At 52.0% G+C, this 12,793-nt stretch overlaps 4 protein-coding genes across 4 annotated transcripts; 2 read left to right on the top strand and 2 right to left on the bottom strand.

Annotated features, from left to right (window-relative positions):
• Window positions 1–1,176: 1,176 nt before the first annotated feature.
• Window positions 1,177–5,484, bottom strand: BO86DRAFT_304491 (ATP-binding cassette transporter YOR1; the record flags this gene model as incomplete). The annotated part of the gene is made up of 3 exons (XM_025667622.1): window positions 1,177–2,502; window positions 2,555–5,143; window positions 5,200–5,484. The coding sequence occupies 3 exons, from the start codon at window positions 5,482–5,484 to the stop codon at window positions 1,177–1,179; spliced, it is 4,200 nt and encodes a 1,399-aa protein (XP_025531427.1).
• A 1,620-nt stretch (window positions 5,485–7,104) lies between these two features.
• Window positions 7,105–8,636, bottom strand: car2 (ornithine-oxo-acid transaminase; the record flags this gene model as incomplete). Its single annotated transcript, XM_025667596.1, has 3 exons — window positions 7,105–7,290; window positions 7,360–8,061; window positions 8,124–8,636. The coding sequence occupies 3 exons, from the start codon at window positions 8,634–8,636 to the stop codon at window positions 7,105–7,107; spliced, it is 1,401 nt and encodes a 466-aa protein (XP_025531426.1).
• Window positions 8,637–9,075: 439 nt separating this feature from the next.
• gpi10 (putative glycosylphosphatidylinositol-alpha 1,2 mannosyltransferase) lies at window positions 9,076–12,277 on the top strand. The gene is made up of 5 exons (XM_025666404.1): window positions 9,076–9,858; window positions 10,023–10,253; window positions 10,312–10,541; window positions 10,611–10,757; window positions 10,809–12,277. Exons 1-5 carry the CDS (start codon window positions 9,514–9,516, stop codon window positions 12,109–12,111), a joined length of 2,256 nt encoding a protein of 751 aa, XP_025531425.1. The 5' UTR covers window positions 9,076–9,513; the 3' UTR covers window positions 12,112–12,277.
• BO86DRAFT_159903 (uncharacterized protein) lies at window positions 12,278–12,780 on the top strand. The gene has a single exon (XM_025666405.1). It carries the CDS (start codon window positions 12,443–12,445, stop codon window positions 12,713–12,715), a length of 273 nt encoding a protein of 90 aa, XP_025531424.1. The 5' UTR covers window positions 12,278–12,442; the 3' UTR covers window positions 12,716–12,780.
• Window positions 12,781–12,793: the final 13 nt, after the last annotated feature.

Genomic DNA, 12,793 nt, shown 5'->3' with positions numbered 1-12,793 from the left:
AAAGGAAGTATATATAGATATCAAACCCATCTTCAACTTAAATATGTACAGGTAATAAACAGTTGTATGAGGTTGCTGACCATAATCTATAGAACTTATAGTGTCAGCCTAAATCAGGATTGAACTAATCTCACTAATCCATTAACAATCAGATAGTATACGTACAGTACCTGTCCCCAACCAATTTGCCACCCACACGTATGTGCAAGGCTCGTTCTTCGACGTACTATGTATAGTATATAAAGTGTCCAGGCTTACGCCCTTATCTAGTAGGATAGTCATCCCCCCTAACATCAAGAACAACCCCCCCCCCCCCTCTTTTCATCCAAAAATCGCAGTTGGACCATTATTCCTACCATGCGGGAGCGAGATAGCTCAAACCGGCAGGTTACGGAAATCGGGATTCTAGGTACAGACAGCCACGACAGCTCGATACCTCTTGCTAGGCGCCTGTTCCTGTTGGTGCTAGCTGGACGAAGTACATTATGAATAATTTTAAGTCATAGATGTGTTCTAAAGTAGCTGCTGGATTTTTTCCTGATGTCGTTTTACTAGCTCCAATTCAGTGGTCTCTCATTTGTCTGCGGGGTTAATTGGGGTTCAGGTTGTGGGACAGTGATGATCAAAGGTTGGAATTGATTGGAGCTTCATCGTATGTGGGGATAAGCTCGAGGACATGACTGTAAATCCTTCTGGGGGGTTGACCGTGATATGTAGTTATTACTCAATAGCCTCGAGAGAATTAATCAATCTTCATGAATATCGAAACGGTGCTGGATGTCTACAGGATGGCATTATAAACATACTCCGAGTGTTCGACACTAATTGAGATATATTCGGTTGTTGTAGGTGTTTACTGAGAATCAGATTGTGGGGTAATGAGCCACAGTGACTGCTGATCAATATCTGTACAGTACCGCGCCAATGCCATATCTCTGCCTTGAACACATCAACTCCCACGGGTCACCTCAACTAGTCTCCATTCTATACCTATCTTTGCTTATTCTGAGCAGAGAACAAGACAGGTTTTAAAGTATCGTACAGTCGATGCAAGGCTCCTACAGCAAGAAAAGCTGACCCGTCTATGTGACCCTTGGTCGAACCGATTACCGCTCATCAAACTAGATATTATATATAATGCGAATATTAATTCTATCCTCTCACATATTCTCAGCTTTAGAAGTCTTCCCGCGTGATCCCACTCTGGTCACACAAATTGCGAAAGACGCCCCCGGCCTCCCACAGCCGCAGCGGCGTGTCCATCTCCGCGATCTGTCCCTGGCCCATCACGCAGATCCGGTCGTATTGCAAGATCGTCCGCAGGCGATGCGCGATGCACAGCAAGGTCTTGCCCTCGAATCCGTGCGCCATCGTCTCCTGCACCTTCTGATCCGTCTCGAAGTCCACCGACGAGGTCGCCTCATCGCAGACGATCACCCGCGAGTCGCGCACGAGTGCTCGCGCCAGCGCCATTAGCTGTCTTTGTCCGAGCGAGAAGTTTAGCCCGTCCTCTTCCACCACGGTATCGAGGTGGAGGCGTTTCTGCACGGGGGTACTCGTGTCGGTGAGTGCGGGTGTGGCGGTTCCTTCATCGAGGCTTTTCTCCGCGCCTTCCTGGTCGACCAAGTGTGCTTTGCGGAGCGCAGACCAGAGTTCGAGGTCAGTGTGTTCATTGAATGGGTCCAGGTTGGAGCGGATGGTGCCCTTGAATAACGTCGGATCCTGCGGGATGATCGACAGTCGCGTGCGGAGATCGTAAAGCCCGACGGTCGCGATGTCAACCCCATCGATGTGGATCTTACCCCCCGACAGTTCGGTCAGTCGGAACAGAGCGGACATGATGCTGGACTTGCCCGCCCCCGTGCGACCCACGATCCCAACGCGTTCTCCGCCACGGATATCCATAGAGACGCCCCTGAGCACCAGAGGAAGCCCGGCTCGGTAGCGCATCTGCACGTCTTCGAATGTGATGCGACCGGCAGAAGGCCACTCCTTCCCGACGTCCGTCAGGTGAAGAGGAGCCTCCTCTTCTAGCTGCGTGCCGTAGTGATTTACACGCTCGGCCGCATTCATGTTGTTATCCACATCAGCGAATTGTCGCACCGTGAACCCCAAGGTCTGGGTTATGGAAACCACATATGACAAGACCAAGCCTGCGATGCTGGGCGAGACATCCAAGCGTGAAGTCACAACAAGAAGACTCGTCACCAGAATCAACAAGGTGCCAACCATATCAAGTCGGACCCCAAGCCATCGTTGGTTGGCAAAGGTCAAGAAGTAAGCGCCATTCATGTCATCAATGGCATTGTGAATAGATCTCTTGAAATGCTCTTCCGCTTTGTATGCTTGAATGCACGCAGAGCCTGCAATCGCCTCGCCGAATCGAGCGAATACTTTGGAACGGAGGACTGCCTCATGCCGCTTGAGGTTGCGAGCCGATGCACGGTAGTAGCTAGCTGCGAAAAGAAACAAGAGGATCAACGGTCCCAACGCTATCGCAAACTACAGACCACATAGTCAGAACAGCACAGATGGCGACTCCAGGAGGACTCACATAGTAGTAAAACGCAATCACCATCCCGATTGTGGAGGTAATCTGTGACAACGTCAAGACGAACAACCTAATCGAATCAGGTAGATCGCTGTCCATCACTTGCACATCCTTTGAGAAACGGTTGGTGATACGGCCCATTGGCGTAGTGTCGAAGAAAGACATAGGGGCTCGTAAGATCCGATACATTGCTCGTTGAAGCATTTTCTTGCTCGCATTGGCACCCACAATCGTCACATGCGCCGCAAACGCATACATTGCGACGAATTGGCTGCAACAAACCGCGATGTAGATCCCAACGTACTCGCCCGTGGTCAATCCAGAATATTTATTAGACGTCCAGAAAGACAACCAAAGTCCGGACATGACCAGCGCGCCATTGACAACACAGATCAAGCATAGTGAAACAGGTACATTGAGATATGACCCCGATGCTTTAACGTAAGTTTTCAAGACATCCCACCCAACCGAGCCACTTGCCATGTCCTCTTTCTGCATCAAGGCACCACCTGGCACTCTTCGCGCGGTTTCGGGCTTTTCATCGGTAGTAGCGCTGGTGCTCGATGGTTCCTGATCCAAGGCGTCTTGCTGAGACGTTATGGACATTAGCCGCTTGAAGATGTCACTCGAGCGCGTCAAGTCATCAAAAGTGCCGATCGCGTGGATCTTGCCATCCTCCATGACGATGATTCGATCGCAACGTCCAAGCACATGCAATTGATGGGTGGCGAGCACCCGCGATCGGTCCTTGAGAAGGCCGCAGATGGCGTTGTCCATGATGTGGCGTCCTACATGAGCATCGACCGCTGACAAAGGATCATCCATGAGCACAAGCTCTGAGTCTGAATAGATCGCTCGAGCGATGTTCAATCGCTGCTTTTGACCACCGGAGATAGTGATGCCACGTTCGCCAATTTCAGTCTGATCTCCGTCCGGAAACATCGCCAGATCCGAACGAAGTGCGCATGCATCAATCACCTCGTTGTATCGATCCTCGTCATAATCCCTTCCAAATAGTATATTGTCGCAAACCGTAGTGTTTTGTACCCAGGCATACTGTGGGCAATAGCCCCGAGTAGCGCCTATCCGAACACTCCCTGCTGTTTGTCTCATATCGCCCGCTAAGGCTGCCAGTAGTGAAGTTTTCCCGCTGCCCACTGATCCGATGACTGCGACCAACTCACCGCGGCCAATCTCAAAGTCCATTCCCAGTAACTGAAAGGGAGTCTTGGCGTCGGATTCCCGCTCCGAGTGTGTATTGGATGAAGCTGGCTCCGTTTTTCCAGAAGCGATTGCAGCTTGACTGGGGCGGGGGTTTGCTAGGCTTTCCGCAGAGTCGCGCACCCGCTCCCAGGTGAATGAAGCATGTTCGACCTCAACAGCGTTGGTCATCGCATAGTCCCAGGTTATGCTTTCTTCACGTTCTTCGGCGGACAAAAACTCTTGTAAACGGTGAAGGGCAGTCCAGGCATCAGTCGCTTGCGTCATTGCGAGATTCAGAATAGCGAGTGGCATTCGGAGAGCATTGAACAGAGCCAGCGAGGAAAAAATGCGATCAGGTGATAGGGCGTGGTTTGTCAACGCATACGTGATGAAGGACAGCATCGAAGACAATGCAGGGAGCGAAAGCATACTGACTGTGATGGCATGTCGAATTACCAGCAGCCGTCGGATAGAACTGATTTCGCGTTTGCGCAAGTTCTCGAGTCGTTCTAGAAAGCTGCTTTCCCAACCAAAGAACTTCACGAATTTGACACTCGAAAGAATTTCCTGTGTCAGGGACACTCGTTTGTCGGTGATCTTGTTCACTGCTCTTCGGAGCGTGATAAGGGACTTGACACAGTAGGCCAGCAAAACTGCCCCGAATACTGCCAGCCCATAGCCTGGAAGTGCACTGTAGCCGATGTTGATGACCATGAAGATCAAAGCTACTCCCAAGACAACGGGTGTAGTCCAGAGCATATGAATCAAGCCACAAGCTCGATCGATACGGTCCACATCCACACCCATCAACGTGATTATGCGCCCGCTGCCCCAACCATTTCCCTCGCCATTGCCAGGGCCTCCTCGCATGCTCTGCCGCTTGGGACCCTGTTTTCCACTGGCCGGTAGCACCTCGCTTCCAGCCTTCGCGCGCCCTGATAATTTCATCGCCTTGGTGTAGATTGCAGACACAAGCACCGCTCTGATTTGACCACCGCAGATCATACCGCGGTAGAAAGCCTGGCTCAAACACAGGGTCTGCACTGCTTGCATTGCGGGGATTCCAAATGCGAATCCTAGTCCACGGCCAAGGTTGGGCATGGGGTGATTGCCGTGATGGGCGGCATATGCGTCCATTGCGTAGCTAGTCAGGTTTCTGACAAGATATGGTGTCACGACAGCGAGTATCATACTCACAACCTGACATATGCCACCAATAATAAACTCAAGCCTAAATGTGTCGAAGAGTGCCCATACCAGCGCCTTTTTTGAGCCCTTTTCCATTCGCTTTTGCAGGGCAATGTCGAATCTGGCCGTTAAAAGGTCCACTTTCCTGTCTGGATTGACTGACCATATATCTTGAAGCTCTATCTGCCGCAGGTATCCGGTCTGTTGCACAACATGAGCATGGTGTGGGGGTGTAACCGGGGTGAACCCAAACTAACCTTGATCAATGGTGCTATCCATTGGAACGTCACGCGACTGATAATGCTAGCCCCATACTCCTTACTGACTGCTCTTGCTTCTGGTATAGGAGGGACTTTCTGAAGTCGCAATGGGTTCAAACTTCGTCGCGCAGTCTTGGCCGGTACTCTTTCGAGTTGATTATGTTTCTCATTCTCACTATCCAGTTGCGTTGAACGAGAGGATGTTGCGAGCTCCGTTACTTGGCTTTTTCCCTCTTCATTGATCAATATCGGCCCATGCTTCGATTCCTCATTTCGACTCATCATGGTCCTGCTTGCGTCAAGCTATAAGAGTTATGAGATCGTATTTCTGGAGCGGCGCCTGCATCCGAAACTGCAGTTCAGATAAGCGTTCACCGAACCCAGCAGGTAAAATTGGAGCGCTCGCGACAATGAGGGTTGACGGAAATCAACAAAGCGGGAGGCCTCGAGTCTTTCAAATAGGCATTGCGTGCATTTAGATCATATGCGACCGTGGCGACTGTCGGAAACAATGGGAAGGAGAAAACCGGTTATGCCAGAAAAAGAGGGGGTGTCGATTCGAAGATAAAACATCCGGCAATCATTGATTGGCCACGTTTGTTAGCTTTTGTTGATATCGTCCAGGGAGAGACGTCTATATCAGAGCTTTTTTTTTTACGTCGGCCGATATAACTATGGGGTTAGTTCTAGTGCTGATGTTAGTTGCAATCCAGGCCAACAGATCCCGCATAAGGACAAGCGGTAGATATTCCCTACGGCCTGCACGTTATGCGGACTTTATGGGAGACGGAAAGGATTGAAGGTCGGGGGCTGGACTGACTGGTTTATTTTGCATTTATGGCATGTGGTGTTCCGTCCTCAAGGGCACGAGCAATGACAAGTTGAGAAGCGCTCTGCCATTGTACTGAATGCGATAGCGAGTTCAGGTCCTTATACGGAGACCGTAGGCTTGGTCCTTGCATTGTATATATCCGACGATCACATTCGAAGGAATGTTGCCGACGCCAGGGAAAATCCGACGCCCCGTAATGGGCTATCCCTGCTCCCTTGCAGATTAACATTCAGTATTGGGCTGGACATCAAATAGGTTCACTATCACCATCGCCGATGAATCGACCTGTACGGAAGATCGCAATGTAGGTTCCATGTCAATTAGAGCTAGCACTCAGTGTAACCACCGATGTGTGGGATCACCTTGGTTGCGTGCCGAGGGTGGCATACCAGATGTGAGGTCCGAGAGTCATGCACCAGAAGAGATTCGAATCAATAAGATGGGGGAGGAAACCAGTCTTGCTTTTTTTTTCCCCTAGAAAGAGAAAATTGCAATTGCACCACACTAACTAGAAGATCTGTGCTAGGTAGCAATCAATACTAGCAGGGTGAGGGATTAATGGGAGCTATTCGTTGAAGAGGGGAAGAAAGAGGGGGTGGCAGCAAAAGGGCACGGGACAACAACAGCCAACCCAACAGCCGCACAAATATAATATTAGGGGTAGGTAACCATGAGCCGGCACTGCCCAACTACTCACTAAAAATCAAAGGGAAATGTGCTGCTCTCAATTTGTTGCTGAACAATGCTTCTAAGGTCATAAAATATCATTACAAGTCGTCATTCGCCACAAAACTTGCCTGGCCTGCCAATCCCATTACCAAGTCTCGGATCTTGCATTCAGAAAGAGATTCTGTTTTCTCTTAGACTTGTGACGGAAAAGCCTTACAGTTCAGGTCGCTCAAAGCGAGCAAGAAAATGGCACTGGCTCTGGGGTGAGCGAGAGTACCATTAGGCTCATAGGTCAGGGCTCGGGTGTCGACCATAAAACGGCCTCGTCGCGACTCAGGAAAGAACAGCTCATGGCTTCTCATTAAGAGGTTGACTGATCGCATCCTCCTTGCGTCCGGCTTCTAGTTCTCAAGGGTCACCTTCACCTTCTTCTCCGGTGGAGGGATAATCTCGTCCTCAACCTCGCCAGTGAGGGTGGGCAGCTCTGCCACTGACTCCTTGATGATGTCCAGAGCCTTTTGAATCTCATCTTCAGTGATGACCAAGGGGGGCGCAAGACGGATGATGTTCTGGTGGGTTGGTTTGGCCTAACAAACACGGTGTCAGCACATCCACGTTATGACCCACGACGAGTTTGACAGATGATTGAAACTTACCAGAAGACCCTTGGACTTCATCAACATACAAAGATCCCACGCGGTACGACCATTGGTTCTCGACTCGTCAATAACGATGGCATTCAGCAGACCCTTGCCCCGCACTGTCTGGATGATAGGGTTCTGGATGGCCAGCAGGCCGTCGCGGAAGAGGTGACCAAGCCTCTCCGCGCGCTCAACCATCTGTTCTTCCTGGACAACCTCCAGAGCGCGGATGGCAACCGCACAGGCCAGAGGGTTACCGCCATAGGTGGATCCGTGCGTGCCGGGTTCAATTGTGAGCATGACATCCTTGCGCCCCAGAACGGCAGACACGGGGTACATGCCACCAGAGATGGCCTTGCCCAACAGGACCATGTCGGGCTTGATTCCACTCCACTCGTGGCAGAGCAGCTTACCAGTACGGGCAATGCCAGTCTGGATCTCATCGCAAATCAAGAGGACATTGTGCTTGTCGCACAGGGCTCTCGCCTCCTGCAGGTAATCTTCGTCAGGAACCACGATACCCGCCTCGCCCTGAATGGGCTCCACCAGGAAAGCGGCCAAGTTGGGACCCGCCTTCTCGAAGGCCTCCCGCAGAGCCGCCTTGTCGTTGTAGGCGATAGGCTTGTCCGTTCCGGGAATGGTGCATCCGATACCGGGGAGATAGGGGCCATAGTTTTCGCGCGACTCGGGGTCAGACGACAACGAGATAGCGGCGAACTGACATCCATGATCATGTTAGCTTGACTAATTGCTAGAATAAGATTCGCGAGCCCACTTACCGTGCGTCCGTGGAAGTTGTTCTCCGCACTCAGGACGAGCGCCTGATTCTCCGGAATCCCCTTCACCTTATAACCCCACTTCCGAGCGATCTTGATACCAGTCTCGACGGCTTCCGCACCTGTGTTCATGGGCAGGACCATATCGAACCCGAAGTATTTGGTAACAAATTCAGCGAAGCGAGGGAAGACATCATTATAAAAGGCACGAGAGCTGAGGGTCAGCCGAGAGGCCTGTTCCACCAGAGCCGCTACCAGCTTGGGGTGGCAGTGACCCTGGTTGACGGCGGAGTATGCAGACAGGAAATCCAGGTACTCCCGACCCTCGGGGTCCCAGACAGTGGTGCCCTGAGCACGAGCGAAGACGATGGGGAGGGGGTGGTAGTTGTGAGCGGCATACTCCTTCTCAGCACTGATGGCGTCCTGAGTGGTGGCAGCGTGGTAGGAGTAAGCGCCATCGACACCGTTGGAGCCGTTGGCAGGCTTGGTGGTGGCTTTGGTGGCTTTGGTGGCCATGGTGAAGACAAGTGATGTGGGATATTATGCGGGGGCAACCAAGACAAGATTGAGTGGGAGGAAAGGTTGGTCAGTGAGTCTGAAAAGGGGGAGGATGAGGAATAAGAGGAGGTGTATATGGAAAGAGAGCAGAGGAGAAGGAAAGGTGGGCGAGAGGGGAGGGAAGATATAAGAAATGCGCGGGCGGGCAGAAACAGGCAAATGTAGCGAGGCCAACGACAAACGACGAGGAAGAGAATAGGAATTGTTCACCGGCCGAGGAGGAAACAGCGAGAAATGAGGGAAACGAGGATAACCAAGAGACAAAATGGGTGCAGATGGGAAATTTGCGGAGATGAACTAGACTCCTAAGTGCAAGTCTACGCGGATGATCCCTAAGTGCAGGTGTACCCGGGACGGTTGCAATTTAGTAGGCGGTTGACCAGTTTACTTCTGACTAAGCCCCGGATAAGGAGATGGTCGATCCACCGCGAGGTCCACTTTTGTCCACAGTTTGTTTTGCTTTGCCAGTTTGCCTTCTTCCACAAACCCAGTGACGCTCATTTCATTACAACTTCACTCTCTGTTCAGACCCACGCACGCCACGCTGCGGATCTTCGCCTCCCTCTCCAGGCTCCTTTCTTATCGGGTCGGAGACCTAAATTCCTTATCAACAAACTTACTGTACAGTTTCCAGTACACAACAGTGCAGTTTCTCCTGCAGCCCTCCGTTTAGAGTCGGCTAATTACATCACACTCTTCCACTACCACCACCACCACCACCACCACCACAACTGCATCATCATCATCATCATCATCATCATACTTCACAACTTTAATTCGCAGGATCTGGGGATCATATCATCTGGTTCCTGAACTGGGTTCCACCACTCCTAATATGTCAGGCCGATCAAGAGCCTCCTCACCTCCTTCCCTTCCTTGCTCCCCCTCCGTGTCCTCGGCGGCTGCTTCTCTGGCCTCTGGCTTTCCCTCGGATGACCCCGACGGGCCTTTATACTTGCCTCGCCAACTGAGGCCGCGAACGCCCACTCCCTCCCCGCCTCGCTTCCCTATCCTACCTTCTCCACCCGATTCCCTACGCGTTTTCCTCTACTTGCTTGCTTTTCGTCTATTGAATGCCTTGACTACCCGCACCTTCTTCCAACCCGATGAATACTTTCAGTCTTTGGAACCGGCCTGGCAGGCGGCCTTTGGCGAAAACCACGGGGCTTGGATCACCTGGGTGAGCTTCCCTTTCTTTGTCTTCCGCTATTGGCGGAACCCGTCTGCACCTTTACGGCATCGCTACCCTCCCACACCATTTGGTCTTCTGCCTTCTGATCGCTCTCACTCCAATCCGCCCGGTTTCGGTGACTAATTGCTTCACCGCATGGTGTCATCTTACAGGAGTGGCGGCACCAGTTGAGATCCTCTCTTCACCCTCTCTTCTTTACCGCTGTTTATTCCGCTGCCAGCGGGCTCGCTCGTGCTTTGCACCTCTCCCCTGCATGGCAGGCGGATCTTCTCATTGCTGCTCCGAAGACGGCGCAGGCCGTTATCGCAGCCCTCGGAGACTACTATACCTGGAAGCTGGCTCGTTGTGCCTATGGTCTAGCCAGTCCAGAGGCCTCAGCTGCGGTACGTATCAGATTGTAACTTGACATGTCCACCGCAGAAAGACTAATTGGGAACCCAGCTGGCGCTGACCGCCCTTAGCCCTTGGCAATGGTTTTGTTCTACCAGAACCTTGTCCAATTGCCTGGAGACAACGCTCACCGTTATCGCTCTATATCTGTGGCCGTGGGAATGGTCGGTGGCCCCGAAACCTCCCGTACAACCCAAACCGACTGGCCGGGTAATCACCACGCCCTGGGATTTGATGAGAGAGGGCCAACGGCATCAGCATGATGAGGTGGTTCTCGGAAGGTATGTTATACTGTCCTACAGACGTCATAACTGCTATCCGAATGGCTAATATGAGAACATGGAGAATAGGCTGAGACGGTGTCTCCCGCTTGCAGCCCTTGCCTGTATTTTACGGCCCACTAACATCTTGGTTTGGCTGGTCCTAGCAAGCGTCGTATTGCATCGCAGCACCTCGGCGCGAAGAAAACTTTTAGCTCGCGAAGCTGCAATTTGGGGGTAAGTCGCCTTCATCCTGCATCATGGTTTTTGTATTGACTCCATTCCAAGCGCCGCTGTCCTAGCTGTATCAATCGTGGCAGATCGACTGTTTTACGGAATCTGGACCTTCCCTCCTCTCCGCTTCCTGTACTTCAACATTGCCCAGTCCCTAGCTGTTTTCTACGGGCGCAACGATTGGCATTACTACCTCTCCCAAGGCTACCCTCTATTGCTGACAACTGCGCTCCCGTTCACCTTTGTGGGCTTGTACCGTGTTTGGACACGCTCGCATGCAGCCGCTAGCAATGACCTGCAAGTTGAAACGCAGGCTCAACTGCAAGTTCAGCTGACTTATGTGTGCCTTTCCATGCCGCTTGTGCTCTCATTGATCTCTCACAAAGAAGTACGGTTCATCTATCCATTGCTTCCCGCGCTGCATGTTTTGACCTCTCCGGTGTTGGTGGACTTTTTTGGCCCTGCCGTGACCCAGTCGGTTGGCAGGCACATTCCTCGCCGACTTCTTCTGGTGTTTCTTGTGTTGTGTAACGTTGTCATTGGGCTCTACACCACAGTCTATCATGCGTCTGGGCCGAATGCTGTGTTTTCATACCTGAGAGATCAACGGCGAGTCCATGGTTCCAACCACCTGAGTAACATCAATGAGCCCGGCATTACTGCCGGCTTCCTCATGCCATGTCACAGCACCCCGTGGCGTTCCCACATGGTCTATCCCACCATCGAGGCCTGGGCGCTATCCTGCGAGCCTCCCATTGGAATGAATGCTACCCAAAAGGCGGAGTATCGTGACGAAGCTGATCAGTTCTACGACGATCCCTCCGGGTTCTTGCGTGCCAATATGGCCGGTGGATTGAGCTACTTTCCCCGACGACCAAGCTACCAATCCCTTTCGGAACGGTCTCGATCATCTTTACGGCCCGAGGCTACCCCTAAGCATCACTGGCCGGACTACCTCATCTTCTTCGCCCAGATGGAACCCACGCTCAAGAAACTGCTCCGCGGTTCCTCATACGGCGAATGCTGGCGCACTCACAATACCGACTGGCACGACGACTGGCGTCGTCAGGGCGATATCGTGGTCTGGTGTCTGGACACAACCGAGCAGCTGGACTGGAAAACCGCGAAACGCTCCCGCCAACTCCAGCAGCGCGATCGTGTCTTTAACCGCATCGTCCAGGCCATCAAGAAGCGGGGCCCGGGCGGCAGACTCCAGCAGGCGCTCCGCTGGACGACCTCGCGTCCCCAGTCCTCGTCGTGGTCATGGCTGTGGCCGTGGTACCGGCGGCCCAAGCATACTGTGCTTGGATTTGAGGTTCCAGACTGGCTGGATCGCCTCTGGGATTTCGTCTGGTAAGGATTGACCACGCAACACCCATTCCCTCATTTACGTTCCGTACGCAAGTACACAATCTGTATACCCATCTCTTCTTTGTTATAATCCACAGTCTCTATATGTGTCTATAGTGTCTATAGTCTGGCTCATGCTTGAGGTGTTCCCAGTTTGATCACGCTCGCTGCCACTGTATTTCTTTCGCGATTCTGCTCACGGTTGCACATACTTGGAAGTCTCCAGTATTTTGAATATATGTCTTTTTTTTTTCGCAAACAAACGGAGATGGGGCTCGATTAGCGTAAAGCATTTAGAATTCCTTCAGATTGCATGCACAGCCAAAGGCTAACTGTTTATGCCGGTGGTAGCCGCTGCGTATCACGTGACTGGTTTGCCTGGCTGCGCCGGCAGTCACCCACCTAAGAATCGTCGAAACTGGACACTGTGTGTTTCATGTGCTGCTTTAGATTTTGGAAAAAGAGAGATATCATGGCACGGTCTATATAGTTCAGAGAAGAGTGCTGTCATATTTGGTATCTTTCGTGGCCCCCGGGGGAGACCGAATCAATGTACTATTTGCCCCAAAGAAAATATTCTACAAAATGTGAAGGCGTACGAAAATATGTAGGCCGAGCGCGGCCTCGGGGGGGGAGGGTGTGTGTGTGTGTGTGTGTGTCCCATCCTCAGCGATCGTCAACACGAATGC

Source organism: Aspergillus japonicus (assembly GCF_003184785.1).
Source record: "Aspergillus japonicus CBS 114.51 unplaced genomic scaffold BO86scaffold_5, whole genome shotgun sequence".
NCBI lineage: Eukaryota > Fungi > Ascomycota > Eurotiomycetes > Eurotiales > Aspergillaceae > Aspergillus > Aspergillus japonicus.
Note: the sequence above shows the minus strand (reverse complement) of the source record. Positions and strands in the feature narration are given on the sequence as shown.